Source organism: Corvus moneduloides, chromosome 5, assembly GCF_009650955.1.
Source record: "Corvus moneduloides isolate bCorMon1 chromosome 5, bCorMon1.pri, whole genome shotgun sequence".
Lineage (NCBI taxonomy): Eukaryota > Metazoa > Chordata > Aves > Passeriformes > Corvidae > Corvus > Corvus moneduloides.
Window position 1 is genome coordinate 30,442,423 of NC_045480.1, and position 26,177 is coordinate 30,468,599.

General features: G+C 38.5%; 1 protein-coding gene across 6 annotated transcripts in view; it reads right to left on the reverse strand.

Annotated features, from left to right (window-relative positions):
- MTUS1 (microtubule associated scaffold protein 1) overlaps positions 1-26,177 on the reverse strand; it is a 121,860-nt gene that overhangs the window by 41,253 nt on the left and 54,430 nt on the right. For 4 of the 6 annotated variants that reach the window (XM_032110169.1, XM_032110166.1, XM_032110167.1 and 1 more), the window contains 2 exons: positions 24,524-24,613; positions 23,239-23,286 (listed from right to left, as the gene is read on the reverse strand). In XM_032110169.1, the coding sequence (XP_031966060.1) occupies positions 23,239-23,286; positions 24,524-24,613 (138 nt within the window). Of the gene's footprint in view, positions 1-11,956; positions 12,420-23,238; positions 23,287-24,523; positions 24,614-26,177 lie in introns of those variants that run through there. The other 2 variants (XM_032110168.1, XM_032110173.1) reach the window with 2 other exon arrangements.

A 26,177-nucleotide genomic window follows, 5' to 3' on the forward strand; every position in this document is an offset into this window, starting at 1 on the left:
TTATGTACCACAGGTGTGTTTTACAGAAACACTAGTTGGGTTTTGAACATCTAATATACAAAGTGATTTTGTCTTTGCATTCACAATGTATTTTGCCAAGTTTACAGGAACTGTAATCTGTAGAACTGAATTAAGTTTTCATAGCTCAGTTGGTTAGAGCAGTTCTAATGATGCCAAGGTTGTGGGTTCAATCCCTCCACGGCCATTCACTTGGGAGCTGCACTCAGTGACCCTTTCCACCTCAGAATATTCTGCATAATTCTGTGTGATCTAGCTAGTGAATATAAAGCATGCATATGAGTCACATGTCTACTACAAAGATAAAAATACTAATAAGCCCACCATACATGCAGAGATGACCACAAACAAAACAAATTTGGAATGCAATGCAATCTACAGAAAACAATTCTAACATGCACCAGCTAGACTGCCAGGGCATCAGGGTTGTCCTGGTTATTTTCCAAATAACCAAGGGTGATATTGATGCTTGATTTTTTTTTTTTAGCTTGTCTGAACTGGGACAAAGCCTAACACATGTCAGTTACCCATACAGTGCTACATACCACTGTCTGAGGGAAAAGAAAAGGAAGATGGCAGAACTAGTTTATTGTACTAGAAAGCCTAGAGTATGGGTGTTTTGATATGAGAGGGATTGACCCTATCTACATTAATGAAACTACTTCATCCACCTTAAAAAAACCCCACTGTCATCCATTTTTAATGACAAAGATGACAAGATGGAAAGTAATTGCATGAGCATATTATGGTGTGCTGATGCTTTGGCCAATGAGCACTGCATTAAAGACTGAACTGTATCTCAATGTATTATCCTCAGTTTAGGTATCTGAATTCTGCTACATCAGTTCATCATATACACTACAGGCAACCTTAAATCTTTGAATTTCCTAACTTTACAATATACTGGAAGCTATACTTATTTTACATAAGGGGTTTATGTTTCAGTAAGTTTCTAGTTCAGGTATTTCCCTGAGTAGGCAAAGAAACATGTGAAGCAGTGCTCCTTTTTCTTATAGTTGCAGCTGTGCCTTGACATCCATGAAGTACACAACTTCCAAAAAAAAACCAAGCATGGAGTGATGTTGAAGACTGGTGTCTCTCCCTTCTGCTCCTATGTCCTCTGAGTCTGTTCTCTCCCTAACTCCTGTACAAAAAGTTGCTCCTTACTGTCTGGTGCCCTCTACTGCTTCATCACAAGTACAGAATATGGCACATTTCCCCCCTTCATTCTGCGGCTTCTGTCTACAAAATCAGGACCCAGAGTCACTGGGGACAGGGATCTCACCATGATTAGTTGATACTATTGGCAAACCCTTTCCAGATCCAATGAACTGCCTCCCCAGTACAAATCCTGATCCCTTAGTTTGTCCATATCCTTCTTGGATTCACTCAGAGAGTGTGTGTGCAAATTACAGAAAGGAGACTAGTACCAGACGTGTGTAGAAAACCCTCACACAAGACCAGAGAACAGAACGATGTCAATACAGCCCTCTTCCTTTTCAAGCCTTTGCGAAGATCCCAACTCTCACACAGTTACCATGGGTGAAATGGCTGAAACACTGCCAGAAAGGAGGAAGCCATTTAAGCTGCAACGCTTGAATGCATTCCTTCTTTAATACTGCAGTCCACCCTACCATGCTCAACATCAGGAATATAGGGCTGGTAGAAGCCTCCAGAAACCATTTACATCACTCCTTGTAAACACTACCTAGACACAAAAGGCATTTATTTCACCACACTGCTCAACTGTTTTAAGTCTTATCACAGAACACCTTGCTGCATTTTTTTCACTATATGTTTTCTTCCACATGAAGCCCAACCTGATTTCACACAGATTAAGTCACTGACTTTAGTCTCTCTTCACACCACTTTTCACACAGATACTAACAGGTTAGCTGAGTTTTCTCTTCTGCTCTCACACATGCAGAGCAGTATCCTATGTCCTGGAAAGTCAGATGTGAGAACAGCTTAACTATTTTTCAACTACTTTTTAACATGATTCCTTCCAAAAGAGCTGGCAAGCATTTTAAGTTATGCTAGGGATAAACATAAAACAAATGGGAGAGACACTGTTACTTACAAATCCAAGTAAGAGAAGTTCACAGACTTAAATTTTTCCATCATAAATAAAATCTATATCTACATACAAAACTTGGCTTCAACAACCCAAGAAAGAACTAGGAAAAACTCCAAACAGGAGTCTTACAGCATATACAATTAAGATTTTAAGTTTGCAAACTAATTTCTGCTCACGTACTATAGAGGTCTACTTTACTGCAGTAAAGGCAAAAAAAACCAAACAAACCATCAACCCAGAACGAATTTGGAATTTTGACTGAATGACTGAACTGCACTTTGCCATGCTGAAGTAGAAGCAGGCACCATTGACAATTCCTTCTTCACAACCAACATATTAGTGTTAATGGTCAGAACATATATTAGCTCAGACTAATGTTAGATTCAAGAACTTGATTTTTTTTTTCTCAGCTACTGAAAGTCCTTCAGAGATGAGGATATGTAAGGCTTAGTAATTTCCAAGGGACCATAATCTTCCCTTGAAAACAACTGTACCAAATAGAGACTTGGAAAATACATTTTTGACCACAAGACTAGCACATTAATATGCAACATTTTTTCTTGTGCAGTATCTGCACCTATCTTGGATAGAGAAGACAGAATGGTTTTTAGTTTAAACTCAGAAGCTATTTATTTAATCACACTAGTGTGAGCTGATGTTATATGACTCTAACAAATGTCACTGACTTAACTATGGCTCTGAAATCCTGCCTAAAGGATATTATGGAAGAAAAACTAGGGCAGACAGTGGGAATTTAAAGAGCCTCCAGAGCCTTGCCTGTAGTTTGCATTACTGTCTTTGTGCCAAAAGTGTTTCTGAAGCTGAAACACAGCTTCCTGTGTTTATGAAACTCTACAGCCATTTAAAAACAAATTCAGATTATAATAAAATTCACTGATAATGCTCTTTAAAAAGCGACGTGATAGCACTTCTAAGCATGTAGGAAGCACTATTATCAGTGCTAAGTTATCCAATATAATCATAATTTACCTACTAAAAGATCACAAAAAAGTTCAATTCTAACATGCTCCTCATAAAATTGATGGCCGCAGTTTGCGATTTCAAGTTACAAAACAAATAGCTAGCATCCAAATTCTCTATTTTGGTGCATATACAGAGCCACTTTGGTAAAAGAAGTCACAAATTTCTGAGTATAAAGAAGAGTATAAACCAACTCAGAGACAATGCTAGGACATGAATTTTTTCCAAGGGTGTAAAAAAAAAAAACAAAAAAACCCCAAAACAGTGATGATATAGGCATGATTAAGCTTATAGGCTGGAAATGAACTGAGAAAAGTAAAGTTTACAGTAACTGTTCAACTTCCCAAATCCCTTCAAGAATCAGTCCCAGCACTCTCAGGGGCTATGCAGAAAACGCTAATGCGGTGGTTTCAACATTGTTGACTATGGTATCACTCAATGACTTTGCTCCAATCATCATCTTGATTGGTTTTAATCATAGTTCAAAATGACAACCCAGCACACTGCTCTTCCCCAGCTACACTGACCTCATTTGACGAGTTCAGGATCAGTCCCAGATCTGGTGTTTTCGCATGACTAAAAATAACCAAGCAATTACTTTACAAAAAGTGTTAATCTGTACCGTCATTTCCACACAACAGGGCACAGACATACCATTAGCTTCTTGGCAGATGAATACCTAGGTATGACAAGATTACATAAGGGAAATTGCAATAAACTTTTCTGTATCTAAATAAAGGATTATCTATTTCTACATTGTTTCACAACTCAGTTAAGACTCTGAGTTACTCTAGATCAATACTGATTTTCTAAAGCACCAGAAATGTTTTTTGCATGTAATCACCCCCACTGCTCTGGTTCACACAAGTGAAAGTCGTTTTTCTAATTTAAAGTTTAAGCACTTGTGCTTTTCATCCTTTTGATTACACCTATCAGCACAATTAACATTAAGTAAAGTCCCTGCAGAATGAAAGAAAATTTAAGCTATCAAAATTAGAGATAAACTCACAACTTCAGGAAAATGAATTTAAGGAGGCAGCAGCATAGCATGTTTTAAGGAACACCAACGTAGTTGAACATGTGGCTAAAACTAAACTTGAAATGGTACTTTAAAGCTACCCTAGCAGTGAAAAACCATTTGCTGGTCAACAGAATAGAACAGCACCTTAACAGAACCACTTCAGTTGCTGCTGATTAAAATCATCCATGTGAACTGAATCTTTCATGCTTCACTGCAAGTTCAAGACAGAAAATACTGCACCTCAAGTGCCTCATACCAGCTCTAAGAGCTGCTGGAGCTCCACATTTTCAAAAGACACACAACATGCACTTATATAAATCTTGGCAGTCACCATATCAAGGACCTATTTATGTATTTCCTGTCATGTTAAGCAGTTTTCCTGCAATTAAACAGCAAAGATACCTCCTCAGGGACGTGCCTAGGACATTGCACACCATTGTTTCAGGAACAGCCTAAGTGCAACCTATCGGAGCTTATCTGAAAACATCTTGCCAAGCTGAAAACAAACCAGAGAACAACGGGCAGCATCCAGCACTTTCATTAGCTAAAAATATGTCTCCACCCTTTGAGAGGCACAAAGTCCTTCTGCTGCTTGCTGAGCAGCTAAAGGAATTCTCTTTCCAGGCACTCCTAACCAAACTGCACAACTGAAGACCATTTTGGCAAACGCTGCCTGACAGGTACCAGGGCTCCCCTTGAGGAGTGACTGCTTGTCATGGCTGCTGTGGAGACCAAGCAGTTCCTGTGGAGAAGTTTGAAACACTCAGCGTATCATTCCTTGCACTTCACGTTCCCCTGGGTCTTTTCTGTACAAGCTAACAAACTACAAAGATGGCAAGCGGATTTTTGCCTAACTGGGCGGCGGGCTGGGAGGGAGGGAGGGAAAGAAGACTACAGAAATTTTATTGCAGAGCTGATACCTCAGGTAACTGTGATATACCTACAACTTACCACAAGGACCAAAACCCATATGTGAGGTTAATCCCTGAGAAAAATCTCCAAATATGAACACCTTTACTTGTGCCACTAACAAAGGCAGCAAGAAAAATATTCACTGCACATTACACATGCATCTTGCCTTCCTTGACCTTAAATTCTGACTGAGTTCCCTCCTGAAATAAAGAAATACAGGTTTAATATGGTTATGCTACTCATTTCATATCAGGACCTTTTATCTTTTTAAATGGAAAAATGTCTTAACTTGGTGAGTTAAGCAGGTGGCAGATTGTACAGTAATATCTGTGGAAATAAGCAAGCAATATTATATTAGTTACACAACATAGCCATGATTATGGCTAAGAAAAGCAAATTTTTTCTAGTCTTCTGTTTTAATTGGAGTAGAATAAATTGCAACTGGCTTTATAAGAAAATTCACTTATTCTTTTGCAGTAAACATTTCCAGTAATCCTGTATTACCACTTAAAATGTCTGAAAAGGCTTAGCACAAACTCTATTCTTGTAATAAATACAAATGTAACATTTTTAATAGCTTAGATGCTTCTGATATAAGCAGTATCTGAGAGTCTGAAATTATTATTATTACAGAAGTTAAGCAATTAATGAGTACTATTTGTAATACTGTTACTTTTCTACTGAAGGACTTTTCTCTTTGAGAAAAGGATGAGCTTTCATTAAAAGAATTTCACCACAGATGTTCCCAGCCATTCTGTTTTCTGCCTAATGAGAAGTATTTCCACAACATCACATACAAACTGTTTACCCAAGGATCCTGAGGAAGATCTTTTACTTGCTATAAGTGTACAAGCAGCACACTACTATCATGACAAGAAGTAGGAAATATTAATTTAACCAAGAGTTGAACACAGGACCCCGAGTTATTAATGCCCTTGCTACAACTACTAGACATCAGTAAAGATTATACCAATGAAAGGTTCATAAATAGCAACTGTAAAGAAACATCATGTCCAGATACAATTCAGGTTATTTAAGGTGAGTTATTTCCACATCTGAGTATCTGGACAGCTAAATTATATGGGATTTTTTTTTTACACTATTTAAAGATGTAAGTTACACTACCAATACATTCATTTTCCAGAAGATCAAATGCTATTTTGTCATTCCTGTAGGAGAGAGAACAGAAACAATACTCCATGACCTAGAAAAGCAATGGGGAAGACCACTGTTGGTGGACATGGTTAGAAAGGTGCTGGTGACACACCTCTAACTTTTTTTGTTGTTAACAGTAACAACTTGTAACTTGTTACTGTTTAACTGTAACAACACTATGCCAGCTAGCCAGCTTGACCAGTGCAGCCTTCACAGAATTTCTTTCTAGAAAACAAGCCAGGAGAGATAGGGTCTGCTTGCAAATAATTCTCCAAATAAGTTAGGTTTTAGAATGATATTGGGTGAAACAGTCAAGAGCTGTTTGAAACACCAGTGTCCCTAAAGACATCAAGTCCATCACCTTTGGACCCAGGTTACTCCTATGAATTGCAATACTGAGAGATTATTATTTAAAATAAAAACAGTAGGGACGCTGCTTCACTATGTGACATTAAATTACTAGCAAATCTCTATAAACAGAAATCACCTCTTTTTGCCACTCATGGCAATGAGAGTGGTAGGTGTAGTCCCAATCTACATATTACTTAACATACAGTGAAATTAACTGGAGATGGAAGAAACTCTATTCTCCTTCACACATCAGAGTTTTCTGTGCCAGCAAAGAAAGAAGGGTAACACAAAACAGTGAGACAATTGGCTGCAAATACTCAAAATGTTGCATTCTACCACTGAAATTCCATGGTATGTTCCTCAAAAAAACCCTATAGCTGTATGTTTTAGAAAGTTCAGATTAGAAGGGTTGAGTAAGTAGTAATACTTCATTTGTCTTAATGCTGCAAGCCATTTCTACCATGGTAACAGATTCACTTGCACAAACTGCAAAACTGGAAGAGGCAGCTTTTAGAAGTTTAAGCCTTGTTTTAGCACACTGGAAATCCCCTGAAGCAATTTAAAAGCTATTCAAGTTTTTAAGTGTTAAGTGGAGCTGCCTGTCATTTTCAAACCCTAACCTACTTCACAGCAACAGAACTTGCAGCCAGACCCTATTAGACACGTCAAGTGGGAAAAAAAGCACACTTAGAATATGCAGGGGTATTCACAGAGATTATTTGTTATGTCCTTTATATTTACTCTCCAATTAACTTTTCTTCTATGAAGTTGAGCTTGAATAAACAATTCTATCTCATATTGACAAATACCTGAGGCATCCTCCATATATAATTAATCCCTTTAAGTGAATAACAAAATCCAACATCACTTGCTACAGTGGAGTAGAACACAAGTTGCCAAGCATATGCTTTTCAGCAGCACACCAGTTGTTCTGTCTCCAGATTTTTTTGGGGCAAAGCTCCTCATTTCAGTTAATTTTCATACTTCATTAAATATATGCACAGGTTAAGTGTTAACATCACATAGAAGCGACTCTGTTTTGACTCTGGCATGTTTTCTGTTGGGTTGGGGGGGTTCTTTTGTTGTTTGGGGGGGGTTTGGCAGATCATTTCTGCTACTGAAACTTCCTTTGAAAATACTAGTGCTATCTTCATTTTATAGCTACTGTAAACGCATCCATTGCATGAGACTTGCATACAGTACAAACTGTACTTACAGACCCCAAAACACAGAGCCAAGACACCTGAAAATAAAATCGCTATTTAGTTATCATGTACATGTCTACTGAAGCCATGACCTATTAAGACTGGAATCAGGCACATCAGGCAGGTCATTTAGTACCCAGTCTTAAATAGATTAAGTCAGGAGCAGAATCTCATTGACTCAAACAGGAACATGATTAAATTCAAAATCCTCCATGACGAATGGTTTCCAGCTATTCAACTTCCTTTGCTCAGAACAGATATGCTGGCTTTACTTCAGAACTATTTTTTTCCTTGGTGGGTGACATAAATATTTAACATACTTGTCCTGTATAAAATTTCTTCAGCAGACTTCTAGATTTAGAATACTTAATAGGATTCAGTGTGTTGGGTATCTTTCTATGCCACTGTAGTGGCAGACATTAACCAGTACTTCACTTATTCTTTAGGGGGATGGGAAAAAAGCTGTGTGAACAGTTAAGCAACTCATAACACCTCAGGCTTTCAGAATCCTTTTTTAAGAGCACTGCTTTACAACCCACAGAAGTAATTTTATAGTTCCCAATGTGATCTGAAGAACAACTCTGGGAAGAAGTTATTGAAAAAGATGTCAGCTGCTCAAATAAACATATCTATGATGTTTGCTTGCTATTAGCACGGAAATTTTTAAAACTGGTATTGCTGAAAAGACTTGTTTAGTAAGCAATGGAAGTCACCAGCAAGACAGGAGCACCAAGTGCAGTTTGCTTAAGGGAAGGAAAGAAAGAGGAAAAGCAGCAAGAAGGGCTGGATGAAAACATTTTGAGACAAAACAGTACACAAACCTTGACAAATTCTCAACAAAAAGCACAAGAGCCTTTGACATCTATTTGCAAAGCCAGTTTCTTGTCTGGACTTTTATCTTTATACAAGAGAAAACATAAGCAACTCAAAATAACTATTTTGAGTAATTCATAAAAGAATGTCTTTCTCTCACAGTTTATACAGAACTGATGACCTACACAGAGATGATGATTTACTCTGTCACACCACTGATGCATGAAGAACATAAGAGCACTTTAGTCACTCTGGTAAAAATCCTAAATGGTTCAATAAAGGAAGCAAATATAGTATTTCATCACTGAAAGACTGTGGTTCCCACTCTCCTCTGCCATGTTTATGCAATTCTGAAGTGTTAAGATTTTCACAGTTACTTGCTACAAGTAAAGTTTTATAAGTCACAGGATGGATAAATAAATTATTTCCTGAAGGTTCCAGGATTTTGTTTTGCTGAAGAGGGCACCCATTACAAACAGCTAACAATGCAGGTATAGTATACTTCCAGTTGCTGAGAAAAATTATACTTTGATGTCTGTCTGCATTTAAGGAGAGAAGAAACTTCTGGGTATCGTAACCTTGAAGCACTGTAGAGCACACAGTCATCAAAGTTAGACACAAGGCAACAAGCTGAAAGACCTTAAAAAACACTTTAAGTATTACGTAAATTTCACCTGGATTTATTCCATTCCCAGGGGGAAAAAAAATCTGATTTTATTTGGCTTCCCCTGAATAGACTGCATGCTTATGCTGTAACATATCTGAATTACTCTAGGTACTTCAACACCTCCACATGGATGAGAATGCAAGTAGTGCAAACACATCCAGCCCAAGGATCCATGTAATGCTAAGTGCAATGACCAACTTAGAGTAATATAAGAGCAATGTAAACAACTTTATGTCCCCCCACACTCCATGTGGAGAAGCTGCATCGGGCTGCTGCGAAGTATCCTTGAGTCAGAACGAAAACCCAAGAACAAGTTCTATCCTCTTCCTCCCAACAGTGCTCACGTTCCAGCTTCACCAAATTACCGCACTGCAACTGTCAGGCAGGACATGGCAACAGAAGAATCCAACCTGACCTGTGCTCTAGATTACTTTAAAACTCTACATTTCAACAACTGCCACAAGTATCTCAAGGATGGTCTTCAGTCATAAAGGCAGTTGATCTATGCTATGATCGAAGGGAGCAAAGAATGAAATCCATGATAATGCTTATTAGAAGTGCAATCTACGTCAAAACCGGAATTCAGTATTGTTTACATAACAGTCATACATATTCAAATTCCTACATGGACCCTGAAATTCCTTTCTGCAGTTACCCCTTCCCTTATTTATTGACACACTTCCTACTACTTATTGTGCCTATTGCTTATGTGACCTTGGAAAGAAGCCACATGTCATTTTTATCAAATTAAACCACTGCAAGAAAGACAGTCATATAGATGCTGCAAAATTAAATATGGCTCCTCCTGGCATTTAACAATAACAATAAAGAATAACCTTTTATGTTTGTGATATACACTGTCATTGCCTGATATACTGTTGCTGAGTTTTACAAACCTGAAATAATCACTAACAAGCTTTGATACATTCTGCTGTTTCAAAAACCGCAGTATTATCTATACATACTTGCATTCTCCATGACAGACTATGACCTGGTTTTCCTGTGCCCTACTTTTTTGGTATATTCAGCTCTAGCTAACCACTGGTCAGCTTTCTGCTAACATACTGACTTCCTACAAGACACAGGGACAGTAAAGCAGAAGCGGGAAAGCAGGCAAAAACCTCTCTAAGCTTCAATGCTGTACCATTAGTCTGTACATACTGTACATAGAGAAAACACACAGAAGGTCTTTTCAGCACTTCTTATTTAATGAATTGCTCCTTAACTAGAACACAGGGCTTGCAATCTATTTTACACGTTGTATTTCACAGAGACATCCTTCAGGCAGGTTTTGCTTTCACATCCACTCAAATGAAATTAAACCACAAATTGATTCTTACAATTGTAAAATTCTCTTGATACATGCATTGACATTTATTTTTCAAATAATTTTTTTTTACAAATTTCAGTAGCACTTAATGAACATTTGGAAGAATGAACATTATCACCCCTCACCTTCTCTTAAAGGATTTTTGGTCCTGGAGTATGTGTTATGTAGAAATTTCACATTATTTATATAGTTACATGCACAAAGACACCCTCTACATAAGAATTTATGGCATCAAGGTATTTAAATCCTAGTTTAAAGCCAATGCAAGCAACCTGCAAACAGAAGCCTATATTGTACAGTTGGCCTGTATTATGTTCATAAATGAATTTATCGTCCCAGAAGAATTCCAAAGCTGGATTTACTTTGGCAAGGATAAGAAATGACAAGGCAAATGGTTTAAGCTGCCATGTGAAAAGACGGGACAATAAGGAAAGCTGACTGGTAGCACTGAACTCCAAAAAAATAAAAGCAGAAAGAGCGGTATTCAAGTGAGAGAGGAAATTCCTGAATGAAGAGCTTCTGCAAAACTAGCTTATGCAGCTGCTTGCTCCCCTCTAAGTAAAATGCAAGAAAATTACAAATAGTGCACTGGAGAAAATACTTATGTAACATGCAAGATGCTCTTGGGGTCTCTAGATGTAATATAGCTCAGCTCAAACAAACAAACAACTTCCAACCCTCAGCCCCAAAAAGACACATGTATGTCCTGGAATAAAGCTCACCTTCCCTTCCATAAATTTGCTTTATTTGCTTTTCCTGACACTGAAGATGAAAATCAGGTCAGATGCAGCTGAGAATTTTGTAAATTTTTTTGTTTGTTGTGTTTTTTGTGTGTGTATGAATTAAACACACACACAGAGTTGTCCTCAGTGTCTCAAAACTTTGTACCTTTTAGGTGTGTCTTGAAACAAGAGGCACAAAAGTTTGTTTGTTCCACTTGCAAATAAGATGTATTTAGCACAACATCTGTGATAAGAGATACCTACAGGTAAGTATTCAAGTATTTCCCACAGACAGAAAGCCACACCAAGACAGCCTGTATTCATTCCACTTCCCTCTCTGCTTTCCCCCTTGCACCCTATCAAGATACAGAAAACACAGTGTTCCCAGCAGATAATCATTAAAATTATTAGATAAATATTTAATATCACAGACTTCCTGATACTATTTTGGATTTGTGCACAGAAAAGAGCAAATCCCAATTTGCATTTCATAAACAGAAAAACCATCTTCCAAACAAGCAGCTCAGAACACATGCAGAGACTTAGAATATGAAACTACTTCGCTTAAAAGTCAGACTTCTGTCTGAAATTCAAAAACTTTCATGGCCAGTACAGTTCTTATTCGCTAAAAATAAGATGCTGTTGAAGTAAACAAGATATTCACTCAATGCATGCTCTAATCACCATATTAAAAATACACAAACCTGTATGAAATATAACAGTGCTTTTCTTGTAGCCAGAAGGTAGACGAATGTTTCGAAGCAACCCCTTTGCTGTCAGCCTTATGCGCATGTTGGATAAGGAAAATTTCGGGGACCATAACATGTCTTCAGTGCAATGGGAAGACAAACAAGCAAGAAACAGCCTCCATGTACTGTCACATACTATGTTTTTAAATTGCTAGTGGCAGAAGTGAGCAATTCTTGCTAGAGAAAGCATGCTTGAAGAAATAATCAGGTCTTCATTCCTTTGCTGTTACTCCTTATGCACAGACAAGCAAAAAATCAGTAAAAGCAGATATCCACAATGTAAATGCTGCTGGCAGCTTCTCCTCACCAGATGTTCTGAAAACAAAGCTTGCCCTCAGAATAAAACCGACTTAGTGATTTCGAAAACCAACAGCCTCTGAATTGCATCACAGTACCGATGCTCAATCTGCTATGGGACTCCGTGGGCTGGGAACTGGAAAAGGAGAAGTGGGAGGAGGAGGATGAAGAGGGAGGAGGAGGAAGTGGGTGGTCTCACCAGCTGAATATATCATCCGGCAATGTCACAGTCCATGTAATTTTTCTTTGGAGACTGTAAGAAACATTATTTGAATATTCCTGGAGGCATATTTCAGCTTTGCTCTCCAAAACTCTTTTCAGGGTGCACTTCTTAAAACTGTTTCTTTCAATCAAATATTATGTTAACATTTAAAGTGTTAACAAATCCAAAGACACATCTATTCTCTAAGAACAATTCAGTATTTGAGAGCTGCTTAAGGGAAATTCTGCTTAGCTTGGCAGCTCAACGCTGCAGATGCTTCCATTCATCATCAGAGGAGAAGGACTCAGGCATTAATTCATATTAAAACAGTTCTCTGCCAGCTGGGTTTTGAAGGCACCCAAACACTGAGGCAAATAAGCAGTGTTGTGGGAATTCTTACAAAATAGATGTTCTTCCCATCTTTGATTAGCCCTCATATAAAAAATTTCTTCTTGCTATTTAATGAGCTGAAAAGTTTTGCATATACTTTGGTGAAGTCAACTGCCATTAGTAAAAAAATTAAATTAAAAATAAATTTAGAAAATAAAGGAGTAAATCTTTTACAGATTAGAAAATGCCACACCTTTTATTTGAGACCATGGCTAGACATACATGCACTGGCCACCTTCCTGTGCAAAAAGAAACATTTCACTACTTTTCCTGAGGTCAGCAGCTGCTTCACTAGGCAGCCAGTGGAGCAGGGACCACCCACATACTCTCAGCCAGTGCTGGAGACAAGATACTGGCAGCTCATACTTCTTTGGGGTTGTTTGAAGAGCTAGCCTCCACAGACTTTGTAACTCTTTGGAGACAACAACATTAGGTACTTTTTCATTGATTCTCCACTTCTACCACTTCAGCAAACCCCAGCCAATGTTGTCTAACATCTGTACCTTTGAACAGTTTTTCCACTTCCAGAAACAATTAACCAAACTTACTCCGAAGTAGGTATAAGCCAAATCAAGTATCACAGTGACAGGTGTCATTCCAGCAGTGCCTTACCTGTCCTCTTTACCTTCACAAATCTAGTTTTTATATTTTAATAGCATGTCTTACTTGCTCAAGATGCATAACACTTTAAATTCACAGTGCTTTTGTAACATATCAGCTAGAACTAAAAACAGCATGTTGTTGCTGTATCCGGGTATCTCTACCACCACACAGAACCCGGTGCAGTGACAGTGAAGCAGATGCTCACTGTATGTAGACCAAAAGAGCTGCAGCCCAGCACCTGTCGAGCCAACCTCCACAGCAGACTGTGTGAGAATACCCTGGCATGTTTTCAAAGGGGGTACCAAAATATTTATTTCCCAGAACAGTGATGAAACACCAACTCTGAAGTACTATAATACATCTTCAGTCCACACAAACCCATTCAAAATAAGCACAAAGACAGTAAATTAGGTTTTTTTGTTTGGTTCCCAGGGCAGCCTCTGCACACAGCAGGGCATGCATGTCATTACTGTGATAAAACCTCATCTATTTCTTCTAGTCTGAAGAGCTTTGGCACTAGCAATGCGTGTTCATCTATCTTTCCAACAGCCTGCAGTTCCAGACTCTTTCCTAATCCAATACTATTATCAAAGACATTGCCCCTTTCTTGGCTGCATTATTATGATGCCTGAAAACCACACTAAGCAGTAAACTAGAAGGCTTGTTACAGCACAGTACAGTAGACTTGTGTACTCACACATGCACAGTTCATTAGCACATCTCATCAAATATTAGCTCATTATTGTCAAATCCTTTCTTAATTAAGGCATTTTGAGATTTTGACTGGGCTTACAGACAGTCTTCAAACATCATTCAGCACCTAGCCACACCAGGTTTTACCCTTTTGCCAAGGCACCTACAAGAACTCCCTTTTATTTGCCTTCTGTTTCCACATTTCTCCATGGGAGAAACTGCCTTATGTAGTAAGTATTTTCTCATCTTCCCAATTTGATGCTCTCAAAAAGGTGGAAACAGTCCAATCAGGCTGAAAAACCCTCCAAACCACCACAAACTGACAAAACACATCCAAAAAACAACCCACCACTTCTCCCCATCCTTGCAATAGTGCTTAGGAGAAAGCTAAAGAACTCCTCATTAGCTGTAAAACCAGAGAAGATGGAACACCCTGCTGAAACCTCACTTCCTTCCTAGGAATAGAGGCTGGAACAAAGAATCTCTATAGGACAAACATGATGTAATGAACCAGTTTGCAAACTGCGGAAGGAATGAATCACCATACAAAATATGAGCAGATAAAGCTCTATATGGACATCAAAATCCTTGCAGGAAAGACCAAAACTCCTCTTACAGTGATATACAAATAATATTTTTATTGCCTCTTCTTTCCTGCTCTTTGTTTGGGTGAAAATAGGCCATAAAGAAACAGACACATCATATTATTTGTAAAAAACCTTCTGATTTGACAAAAATGCCTCTCTAGCCTCTAGAGTTTTAATTCTGTTAAACCCCAGAAACCTGAAACAAGTCTGCATTATTCAGAAGCAGACCTGACAGCACTAATGAAAAGCAATGGATGCATGTCTCATCTAGTGCCATCTAGTACCCAAAGCTTAGAGAGCTCTGACAGCAGCCAGCAAGAGGACTGCCCATGCCAGTCTGAACAGCTTCCAGGAGAGACCTAACTTGCAGCGAGGTTCCTCCAGTATAATCTTTCCAGAGCTCAGTGTCACACCACAGCGTACTCCACTGCGGTGGCCGTGCATGTGCTAGCATGGTTCCTTAGCTCAGGAAAACAGCACCTTCCACTCTTGTTTGTACTCCCATGACAGTCATCTAGTGCCTCGTGCTGGCAGACTACAAAGCCAGGGTGTAATCCATAGGATCTTAACACAGCATGCCAGGAACATGCACTGTCTACATTTCATGCATAACATGAGGATCACAGAGAGGTCTTTTTCTTTCCTGACATTAGAGAAGGGCGACAGAAAACAGCACCAGAAAACAGCAGAATAAAATAGGAAGCAATATACAGAGGACAAAAGGACAGACAGATTTTATGTACTAGCACCTTACTGCTGGCTTCCCTCAGACTCCAAGGGAAGAACTGGTGATCAACATGGACAAAGGGGCTCTATCCTGTTACCATGTAATTCAGTCTGGATTGCTAAATGCATCACTACCTGATGACACCATCAGACTGATGGAGGGGCCAGACCTATTTTAACCCCAGCAAATTTAGTGTATCTGCCACTCCCTGGGAACATTAGTAACATGACAAAAAAGGAGCAAAGTGCACTGGCATCTGTAGGCTTTCAATTCAGCGTCATGAGGCCAAATCCACAGTGTCTGCGTTTCTGCTGTCCCTTTCCCTCTTTCCTCCTCCAACAATCACTAAGAATGCCACTGAAACACAGTTAACTGTCTCGCTGTATAAGTCTAAATCAGGAGCTAGATATTTAGATCCAAGAAGCCCATGTAAAGGACACTTGGCTCCATGTCACAGAACAGCAAGAGCAGTGCAGAGCAGATGGATTTTCCTGGCATGTTTTACTTCAGGAAGAACTGAAGGGAGATGCAAGAAGCAGGAACCTACTAAGAGCCAAAGGGTCATCTGTGTCCTCATTTTTATTTCTGGAAAATGATTGCCCCGAGTCCACTTTCCTGTGATCACCTTGCTCTAGCCAGTGCTCCAGTATGAAAAGCTAATCTTCCTATAAGCAACAATACCTGCCGCCACAATAAATGCAAACTGCAGCTTCAAGACTAATTTTAAGCTCAAATCCTCTTCTGAAGAAAAAAGGAAACATCTTCTTTCCTTGGAGCAGGAACTAAAATCCTAAATAATTTACATTTCTTCTTTCTGAACACAGAAGCTTTTAATCATTATAAATTCAGCAGCCTGTCAAACTGAAGGTGATTCTGCAGTGGATTCCCAGGCAAACTGATACAGGAATCAGGCTGATCTGTCTCCCTCATGCACCAGTGCATGCATTATCTGCACTCTTTTACAATTGAGAACAGCCACAAAACACTGCAAGAATAATTTCATTTTTAACTTGTGAGTTAAGGGAAGTGCATATTCAGGATGTCCCTTTCAAAATGGCATTTTTGTTCGACTGCATCAGTCAAAATCCTACAAAGCTGCTACTCTACAACAGTGTACAATATCACCAACATTAGGGTAACATGCCCTAAAATATGGAACTTCAACAATCCATCCAGATGTGACAAAAACTTGCAACCACCTTTTTGCTAGAGACTTCCGCGGTTCAGAAACAGGGTAGGTGTATGCTTAAGTTTTTGTGAGCTCAAGCCTCAAGGAACAGGGGAAAAACAAATGCTTAATCCAGGGCCATAGCTTACAGATCTATTAATTATTTATTTACACAATACTGATTTAGATTCACTGTGCAAGTGTATTTCATCCATGGCCGCACAACAATACCCAGAGACCCTCTAATAAAGAGCAGCATTGCAAATTAGGTCAATTTAGGCAAGTATATGCCCTAAGACATGCTAGTGGTTTATCTGGAGAGCACAAAGCACATTCAAGATAACTCACAGTCTTTTGCTTACCTCTGTGGGCTTTGTATGCTCTCCATTACCACAGACATGCAGACAAAAAAGGCAGATGTACAAGTTGTTTAACCATCTTTGACACAAGACCATGAGTTTCGTGTTTCTGAGACAGTTCAGTGATCTTTCAAGTACTATGTCCACTTAACACCCCAACAGAGTCCAATGAACTCCAGCTCCCAACATGGGAATTTTCTCTATCACTTGGACTGAGCTGATGTGATCTGTAGAAATCCCTTTCAACTGCCCTCACTACTCACAAAGAGGCTGGCCTATCCAATATTTACACAAGTGTGAGAAAACCAAAGCTTTGTGATGTTCTCCCGTGTGGCTTGTTATTGTGAAACATCAAAATAAATACCAGGGAAGAGAACCACAGATGCTCTTCCCCACAAAAGAATAAACACCACAGAAATAAACTACAAATATTCCTGCTGTAGAAAGCCTGCATACTTCTGCATCAGCAGTTGTCTGGAGTATGGATGTGTGGAGCTGGAGAGCAAGTTTCTCACAGAAGTTCAGAACTAAATAATAATAAACATTCTGAAATATCTAACTTGTAATCCAGAACACAGCTCCTTACTTAGAAGCATTAACAGAAGAAACAGATATTGTAGTGTGAAAATCATTTTGGTTGGGCTACAAAAGGCCTTAATGAATGAGCGTCGGCCACTACAGGAAAACTGACAGAATTCACACCAAGTCCTCATTGCTGGGATTTGAAATATAATCCCAAAATTTTCAGTCCCCTGATTTAAGAAACTGCCCACAGAATACAAATACCACTTGGATTACATGGCTCATATGTCACTCAAGCAAGCCTTGAGGTTTTTTGTAAATTCCTTGGTTTTTTGTAAAAATATCTGTTGAAAGCACAGGGAACAGTGCTGATTGTTAGCACGGAGCAGCAGACAACCTCCCCAAATTGTTAACTTTCAGAAGATCAAGTTTGAGAAGGACACAAGGAACATGAATGCAAATACACTGATAGACTTACCTACCAGCTGAAGGGACCAACCTGGAATTACATTAAGACTATGTTGTCATGTACCTCTGTTTTTTTTGTCTATCCTATTGTCAATCCTACTGTCTATTCTAACAAACATATTACATCAGGAAAACACCATTTGTTTAAAAATAAAAACCAACAAACAAAAAAACCCCACTCAAAACAGATGACTTCTAATGTAGGGTGCCATTCTCCAAACATCAGCACCAGCCATTTCACTTTGAAGACTTCTGGAGCATTCTAGTTCTCACCCAAGAAATTAAATCCTTAGATCCAGCTGTTGTACTGTACTTTATTTAGTAACAGTGGAAAAATCCGACCAAGAAGGCAACAGCTATTGTGTTTCAAAGATTATTTCAGGTTTATAGATATTCCCTTAACTTCTCAAAATAAGTATCATTATATGTCCCCAATGAATACATTTATTACGAAATTCCAAATCACATACATTTAGATTAATTCTGCATTTATTTATACAGAAATGGCAAAACAAATGCCAGCTTTCATAGTTAGTTCACATGCAGTAGCTACACTACTTAGTAGCTTTGCTGTCTGTTTATAAGAGCATTAGCCTGAAGGTATTCTAAGGCTAGATCACGAGACAATTGAGTCATTCAGATAGTTCATAGTTCACATGGATGAAAAAAACATCTAAAAAAAGACTATAGCCAGCTTTTTATTGCAGCTTGAAAGGCAACAAAGTAGTCCAGCCACAGTAAAATATCTGCAAAAAGAGGTTTAAGCCTGATCTCTGTTGCTTTTCAAGGGATAAAGGGAAAATACTAATTTACATTGTTCAACTCCCAGAATTTCCAGAGTGTAAAACATTAAGTACATTAAATGAATACAAAATCTAATCTTGTACCTGCATCATCCCACAGCATGCAAAAGTGTTCTAAGTTCTTCTGCAGGATTTCCTGGCTTTTCTTTTGGAGATAGGGACAGAGACAGAAAAACAGATGAACCCAACTTATTTACAGATGCTGAAGCTGTTAACACCAGAGACTGAGAATCCAGTCTATCCAATACACCTACAATGAAATTCCCAGTTACAGCTAGTCAGAAGCCCCACTTCTGCAATGTGGAAGACCTGGACCTCTTGGCTGCTAGGGCATACATATTCATATATGCATCAAGGCCTTTTCAAGTCTCCAAGCAACACCACTGCCTGCACAGTTTCTTCTACACTTGCAAAAACCCTTACAAGCAAATACACACCAAGCCCCAATCAATAACAAACCCCAAAAGATCTTCTGATCAGATACGAAAGGAGGAACAGAGCCCTAATAATTTACTTGAGCAGATATGCCCCATCAGTAGGGGTAATTTTCCATACCTTGCTGAATGCTACAGTCAGCTGAAGACATAAGTATTTGGCATTCATAACAACGTGCATCAGATGTCAGAACAGTCTTTCTAATTTTTAAAGGAAATACACATTTTGATACAGTATAACATATTTTAAATATTAAGTCTTTTTTGTTGTTGTCAAAGCACCATCAGTGTGATACACATTAATCCTTGTTTTTCAGACATGGAAAGTGCAAATATGTTGAGGGTAACCTATTCTATCGAAGAATCTACAGTGTAAGAACTATTTCCTCTGAGTTGCAAAAGGGATGACTAAGAGCATGAAAGAAAGCAGGGTAAACTGAACCTTAAAGTCTGCCTCCCACTTTTGTCTGAACCAGAGTATTTTGTTAGCAAAAGCATCCTCTCCCAGTACTAAGGGTTAGAGGGAAGAGCCAGCCACCATCTTTAACAACCTGTTCCAAGGGGCAACTTCATGGACTGTTATATTTATCCTTTATTTTTCCATTTGAGCTTGATGAGCACTATTACTCACTTTTGCAGTAAGCCCCCTGACCAAATTTCTTCCCTCTTCCAGTGTTATATTTTCTCAAAAAGGATTGAACTAAAACAAACAGCCTTTCTTTATGAGAGTAAGAAAACCATGATGGAACATGTACCATTATTTGATAAAGCTTCTTTGGTTTTCATGCCTGCTACAGACTCTAGTAACCATTTCCACTCTGCCTACTCCAGCACAGTGCTACAAGATACGACATAAATCACACTTTACAGGTGTATCCAGCAGCTGTCCTTCCAATGGGCTTATGCTGCACGTATAAGTGTAACTGGTTATCCATAATACACCACAGACCCCTTTCAGGGTCATGGAACAACAGGATAAGCCAAATATTCACATGCTTTATTCCCAAAATGATTGCTTTACCTTTGGAACTGCCAAACAGGGTATTTGCTTTTTCTTGGCTTACATAGGTTCAGAGATTACTGGGTTGTACTTTATCCTTAACATTTGGCCAATAACAGAGACCTGAGACGTGAATACCCACTGCATCCACACACACTGCACTGTAATATACAACAGAGGGATTAGACATAGGCACCTTCTCCTACAGGGAGGGCTGAAGAAAAAAGGAAACAGCACTAACTATGAATTTTAGAGACAGTTTTGCATCTAGTTCAAAATTCCATCTCATAAGAGGCAACATTTTTATTCATATTTACATTAAAACATTATAGTAAGTGCACATAAACATCCTTACTTGAAGTTAGCAAGTTAAGAAGTATAATAAAACATATTATTCCCAAGAAGTTAATTCTGCCTTAACTTTAAAGCCGGTGCTGAAGAAATATACCACAGAACCTGTAAATTTATTTGATGCACTGAGCATCAGCCATGAAAAACAAAGCATTCAGAAAAAGAAGCCTTGTGAATGTTTTAACACAAACAAGAAATTAACAGCTGCAAACAGGCAAGTCTCTCCAGTTTTACAGGCACACTAACAGTATGTTGTGACTTGCTTCGTGTCAAGCAGATTCTGGCTGTGCATCATTGCTGTAAATGAATGGAAAATGGAGAAACAGCATCAAAAGTAAGGGATCAGACAGCATATCTAGAAAAGCCTGCTGTTTTTTCAGCCTTGAAGAAATGTCAAAGGCAGCATGAACAACTGAGCTAGACACTTAGTCAATACCTTAATATTGTAATCAATTATCAGAGTCCTGCTGCAACAAATTAGTCCTGGGCACATGGGCAGGAAAGAGAAGCAGTGTTGAAACCTCTCACTGGCTAAGGCTAAAAACTGTAGACTTAACTATGGCACTGAAATAAAAGAACAAAAGCTTTATACTAGCTGCAGTCACTAGAACAAAGCTTCACTGTAATATCAAAGCCAAAAGGAAAAAAAAAAAAAAATAGAAGATAGCGGGTCTCATTCTACATGGTACTGGCTGGCATTACTTCAGTTCATTTCAAAAAAGATCATTTGTCTTTTCTTAAAATGTAAGACATTGTACTGCAGAATATCCAAGCAGTTACACAGTATTTTTATTCTGTAAGAACTATCTGCAACTGTAAGGATGGAAAAAAAACTTCTCAAAAATGCAAAATACTCCACCAGAAAGCTCTGCATTCATAAATAGGAAATTATACTAATGCTCTGTACAAATTAGAAATGTATTAAGTTGAATGTCTCACATCTCCAGTTTTGGAAACTGACTCAGTACAGTAAGCAGTTCAGGTTTGTTAGGACAAACACTGAAATACAGCCATTTTACTGGCAAAAGTCTGAGTAAAGAGCATTTACTAAAGAATTGCTAAATTACAGCAAATTTGGAGTTTATGACTGTATTTTTAAGGCATCAAATCCAACACTTCGAAGTCATGTAGCAACATGCTTTATTAGGTCAGAAAAGATGAATCATAAGCAAAATTCTACTAAACCAGTAAAAAGGGGAGGGAACACTACTTTTCTGCATGGAAAGTAGAGAGAATGTGCACACTAAGTCTAGAGGGAAATAAAGTTATATGTTGAGATTATTGTAAGCTAGCATAAGAGAAATTTACTCTTCTAGTTTCTAGTCCAGAAACAGATTTTATTGCTTATTAGGGGTTTCCTCAATTGAGCTGATCAAGACATTATGTTGCTAGCTGAATCATGACCTACATGCTTATACAACAGACTATGTTTGAGCTCTTGGAACTCAGTGTCAGGCTTTACCTAAACTAACATTAGTTCAGCCAAGTATCAATAAAAGCAACAAACAGAACAAGCACTTTGGGCAAAGTCTGACAGAAGCCCTGACTCTTAACAGAAGATATCGAACTACTCTGTCACAATTAATATGTAGACATTTGACAAGAAAAAGAGTAAAAGACAAAAGCATTAAACGCACGTGATGACTACAGGAAATTTAAAAAATACTGCCACAGTACCAGAGTTACAGATCAGAACTGATTTGTCCAGTCATTTCAGACTCAAATTTACAACATCTGCTTGGCTACAGCACCTCTTTCAGAAAGACATCTGCTATTCACTCAGGGGACACAGGGCTTTCCAGTGATCTTCAGTATCTTGCAAAAAGGGCTTTTCAACGAGTAATTAATTACAAGTAGCTTTTAATTCAACAAATACACACTGATTCTTGGGAAGCTAATTTAGACTGCCAACTCTCTTGAAAAGACCTGGAAACTGCTGCAAGTAGAAGCATCATCTGAGGACTTTTCAGTCTCTTGGCAGATAGAAATTAGCACCAGGTGTCCTGACTGGCGCAAACACCAAAAACAAACCCAATATGAACTCCTTAAAACTCTGCCAGATTTTGAAACGCCATCTGCCACTTAATCAGCTGCGATTTCTCCCTCTGCCATAAGAGCAGACACATACATCAACATGCTCTGATAACTTCAACTTCTTATACAAATGTAGTCTACAGTGATACACAAAGACAGCTCACACCCACAGGTTATCTACAATGAACGTTCCAGAAAAGGAAGGCTCTGCAGGATTCTTCTATTTTTTTTTTTTTTTTTTTTTTTTGTAAAGTTGCAACACACGAGTTCATTCATTACTTACTTTGGCTAAAAAGTAAAAATTACACCCAAGTTTCCTTTCCATACTTTTTTTTAATACAGTTTAAAGCTCCTTAGGTTTCACTGGAAACAGCGTAACAGAACAGACTGCATAGCCCAAGACTTGGCTAGCCAGAAGACAGGAAGTAAACAAAACCCAGGAAAATAGGCTTTTTTCCATATTCCTTGAAACTAGAGTCAGTGATAGCTTACAGAATTATCCATGTATCTGTTCTTCCCAGAAAAGAACCAATACACTAATATAATACATAAACTTGAGTTGCACCACATATAATATAAAATGCACTCAGAAAACTCACCAGGACCCAAACAAGATAGGCTTTGGTGTACATTTTTTCCAGGAGTACCTGCAGAAAGGAAACAAACAAACAAAAAAATTATACTTCAAGCCAGTAAGGGGCAGTAGGGCTGCCTTTTTTAAGATTCAAGATTCTTTCCACATAAGGTCCTCAAACTTTGCTATTTCAGTTTCTTTCTTGTGATGGCTGATGGCATGATCTATAGCAAGATTTAGCATTATAAGGAACTGCTTATAATGGAAATACAGGATGTATTCCCAATTACAACTATCCTATTACAATTATTAGATTTAAGTTGGGTAGCACTGTTTTACTTTACTCATGCAAAGAAGACCACAGATAATGGAAAACTATCACCTATACTGGCTTTATAGCATTTTTTTTTTCCTTCTGTATGCTACGGTTACTTTATTTGCATAGAGGAGCAACAAATTAACAACATTGTCAAATGTGCTAACAATCAAGTTAGATATAAATGAAACCACTGAGAAAGTTAACCCACCCTTACTGTATTACTTGAAAGTTATGTGAAAATTGACCTATGGACCTCATTATTTTGAAGGCTATTGAATGAAAGCAATCTTTCAGACTACTGGGTTAAGTGCAAAAGTCATGTGCAGAAGTTCATAAAAGGTCTTTTGACAACACCTTTCTGCAGGCTTTAGGAATAGTGTGTGATCCTATGGCATGGTTTTCATCAGGAAACAAGCTGCTTTTTACCGCCACTGCACTTGTTTCCCCCCACCTCAGCCTTGCAAATAGAGCTTTGCTCCCAAGTGAAAATCTTACAAAGCTTTTCCAAAGGTTTGTATCTGTTCTTTTGATTCACACTGGCAGAAAAGACTAATTTTAATTCACCATTAAAGATAAAACAAACATCTGATACAGAAACATGAAGTGGAGTAAATATCCTCAACAACCAGAGCTAATCAGCATCCTCTCACAAGAATCTTGCTTAAATTGAACACAGACTAGGCAAAATCTAGTGTACACTGTGTCTTGCAAGCATACAGCTTATAAGCAGGTGACAGAACATCATTTAACAGACAGATTAATTATCCTGTATTTTTAGTCCTTAATGGGAAGTTTCAAGCAGATAGTAGACAGTGAATGTCCCTAAAGCAAATAGGTAAGGAACAGAATTTTGCAGAGCCAGTGTCCAATACGGTGAACTGCAAAGAAAAAGAGCCAACTATCTCAATTACTCTGAAATCATAAAGCATAGCGGCTCCTTCTCAAGACAGAGAGATTCAAGTAAAAAATTGACTACACAACAGCTGATTACCTCTGGTCTCACTGACTTTCCTTGCTAAGTGCAGTGGCCCAGATGATTTTGGTGTGCACTGGTTCAGTGAAGAAGACCTGGTCTTGGCTCCTAAAAGTAAAAGCTTAGATGAACTTTAAAGTAGCACTATGTCAGCAATTAAAGACATATCTTACTTTTTACAGTTAAGTACAAGATACACAAATCTACTCAAACACAAAAGGATAAACCTTCTAGAACATTTAAGCTGTATTTAAAATTAGCTCTGCTTTACCAGAACTCACCTTGGAAGAAATAAAAAGGTAGTTTTAAAAACCTTCTAAGCAGGAGAAAACATTAGTAAAGATTTCATTTTAGCATGAAGATCAAGTTACTTTCATCTCAAAACAGCAGCAAATACAACGCAGCTACGGAAACACTGGCTGAAAGAGACCTCCAGAGACCAGATATCCAGACTCCCACTCAGAGCAGGGTCACCATTAAGACAAGATCAGTTGACCACGCTTTTGTCTAGATGAGCCTTGGAAACCTCCAGGAAGGGTGGTTCTATGGCATCACCGGGCAAGGATGCATTTCCCACTCTACAATTTGCAAGCATTTCTGATTGCCACATCATCTGGTGCTACTGAGAAGAGTTTGGCACCATGGCCTTTACAGCTGTCCTTTTCAAGTTACTGACTACACAGGCTCAACTCCCTCAACTTCTCCTCACTGGACAGAGACCCCAATCATCTTCCTAAGTCTCCACTGGGTCTTTCCAGTTTCAAAACAACCCTCTTGGTCTGGGAAGGACCCAAAACACAACACAGTAGTCCAGGTAACACTGATCTGAAGGGGAATACCAGCTTCCTCTGGCCACACTGCTCCTGAAGGTGCTGAAGGCACACTTCCAATTCACTGAAGATGATGAGCTATGCATAGTTGTGCCACATGTGTTGGACCCCAACAGAAAGCATCAGCTTGTCAGAAAGCCATATGATTCATGTTTGTTTCAAGGTGATTTCTAATTTGTGGCAAATTCTGTTTCATTTCACTCTTTACTTTTTTAAAGTATGTCTTTAGAGCAAGACGTTTGGCAGGAATCTCTTAACTTATTCTCAATTATGTCAGATAACAGCTAAAAATTTAAGTCTAAAGCAGGAGTACAGTATTTAATTAGGTTTATCCAATTACAATAACCAGTTCACCACAAAGACGGTCAGAAGCAAGCTGATAAAAGCTAGGACTTAGGAAAGAGACACAGCAAGCTTATTTATCTGCTCCCATTATGTTTTTAATTTTGCTCAGAGAATGAGTTGTCAACTGGTGCTGGTGGCTTGAGTAGAATAAGCACGGTCGGCCAATCAAGAGGTCCTAGCTCGAACAGAAATAGGAACCTGAACAATGTTTAATACAAAGGAATTACATTTAATGTTTCTTTTAGCACAAGACGATAAAACAAAATTAATTTTCTTGTCTCCATTAAAGCTTCTAATTCAGCCAGTAAGAAGAATATCAAGAAAAAGCAGCATGAAAAGCTAAGTTTCTGTGACTCCTCCCTTCGAAAGATGGGACAATGTCATTGATCTACAAAAGAAGATACATCTAATAATACCTTATTCAAAAATATATCCCCATCCCCTAAGGCCCTTTCAGCTCTGAAAGGGGTGAAGATAATACAAAGTCTGCATAAGGA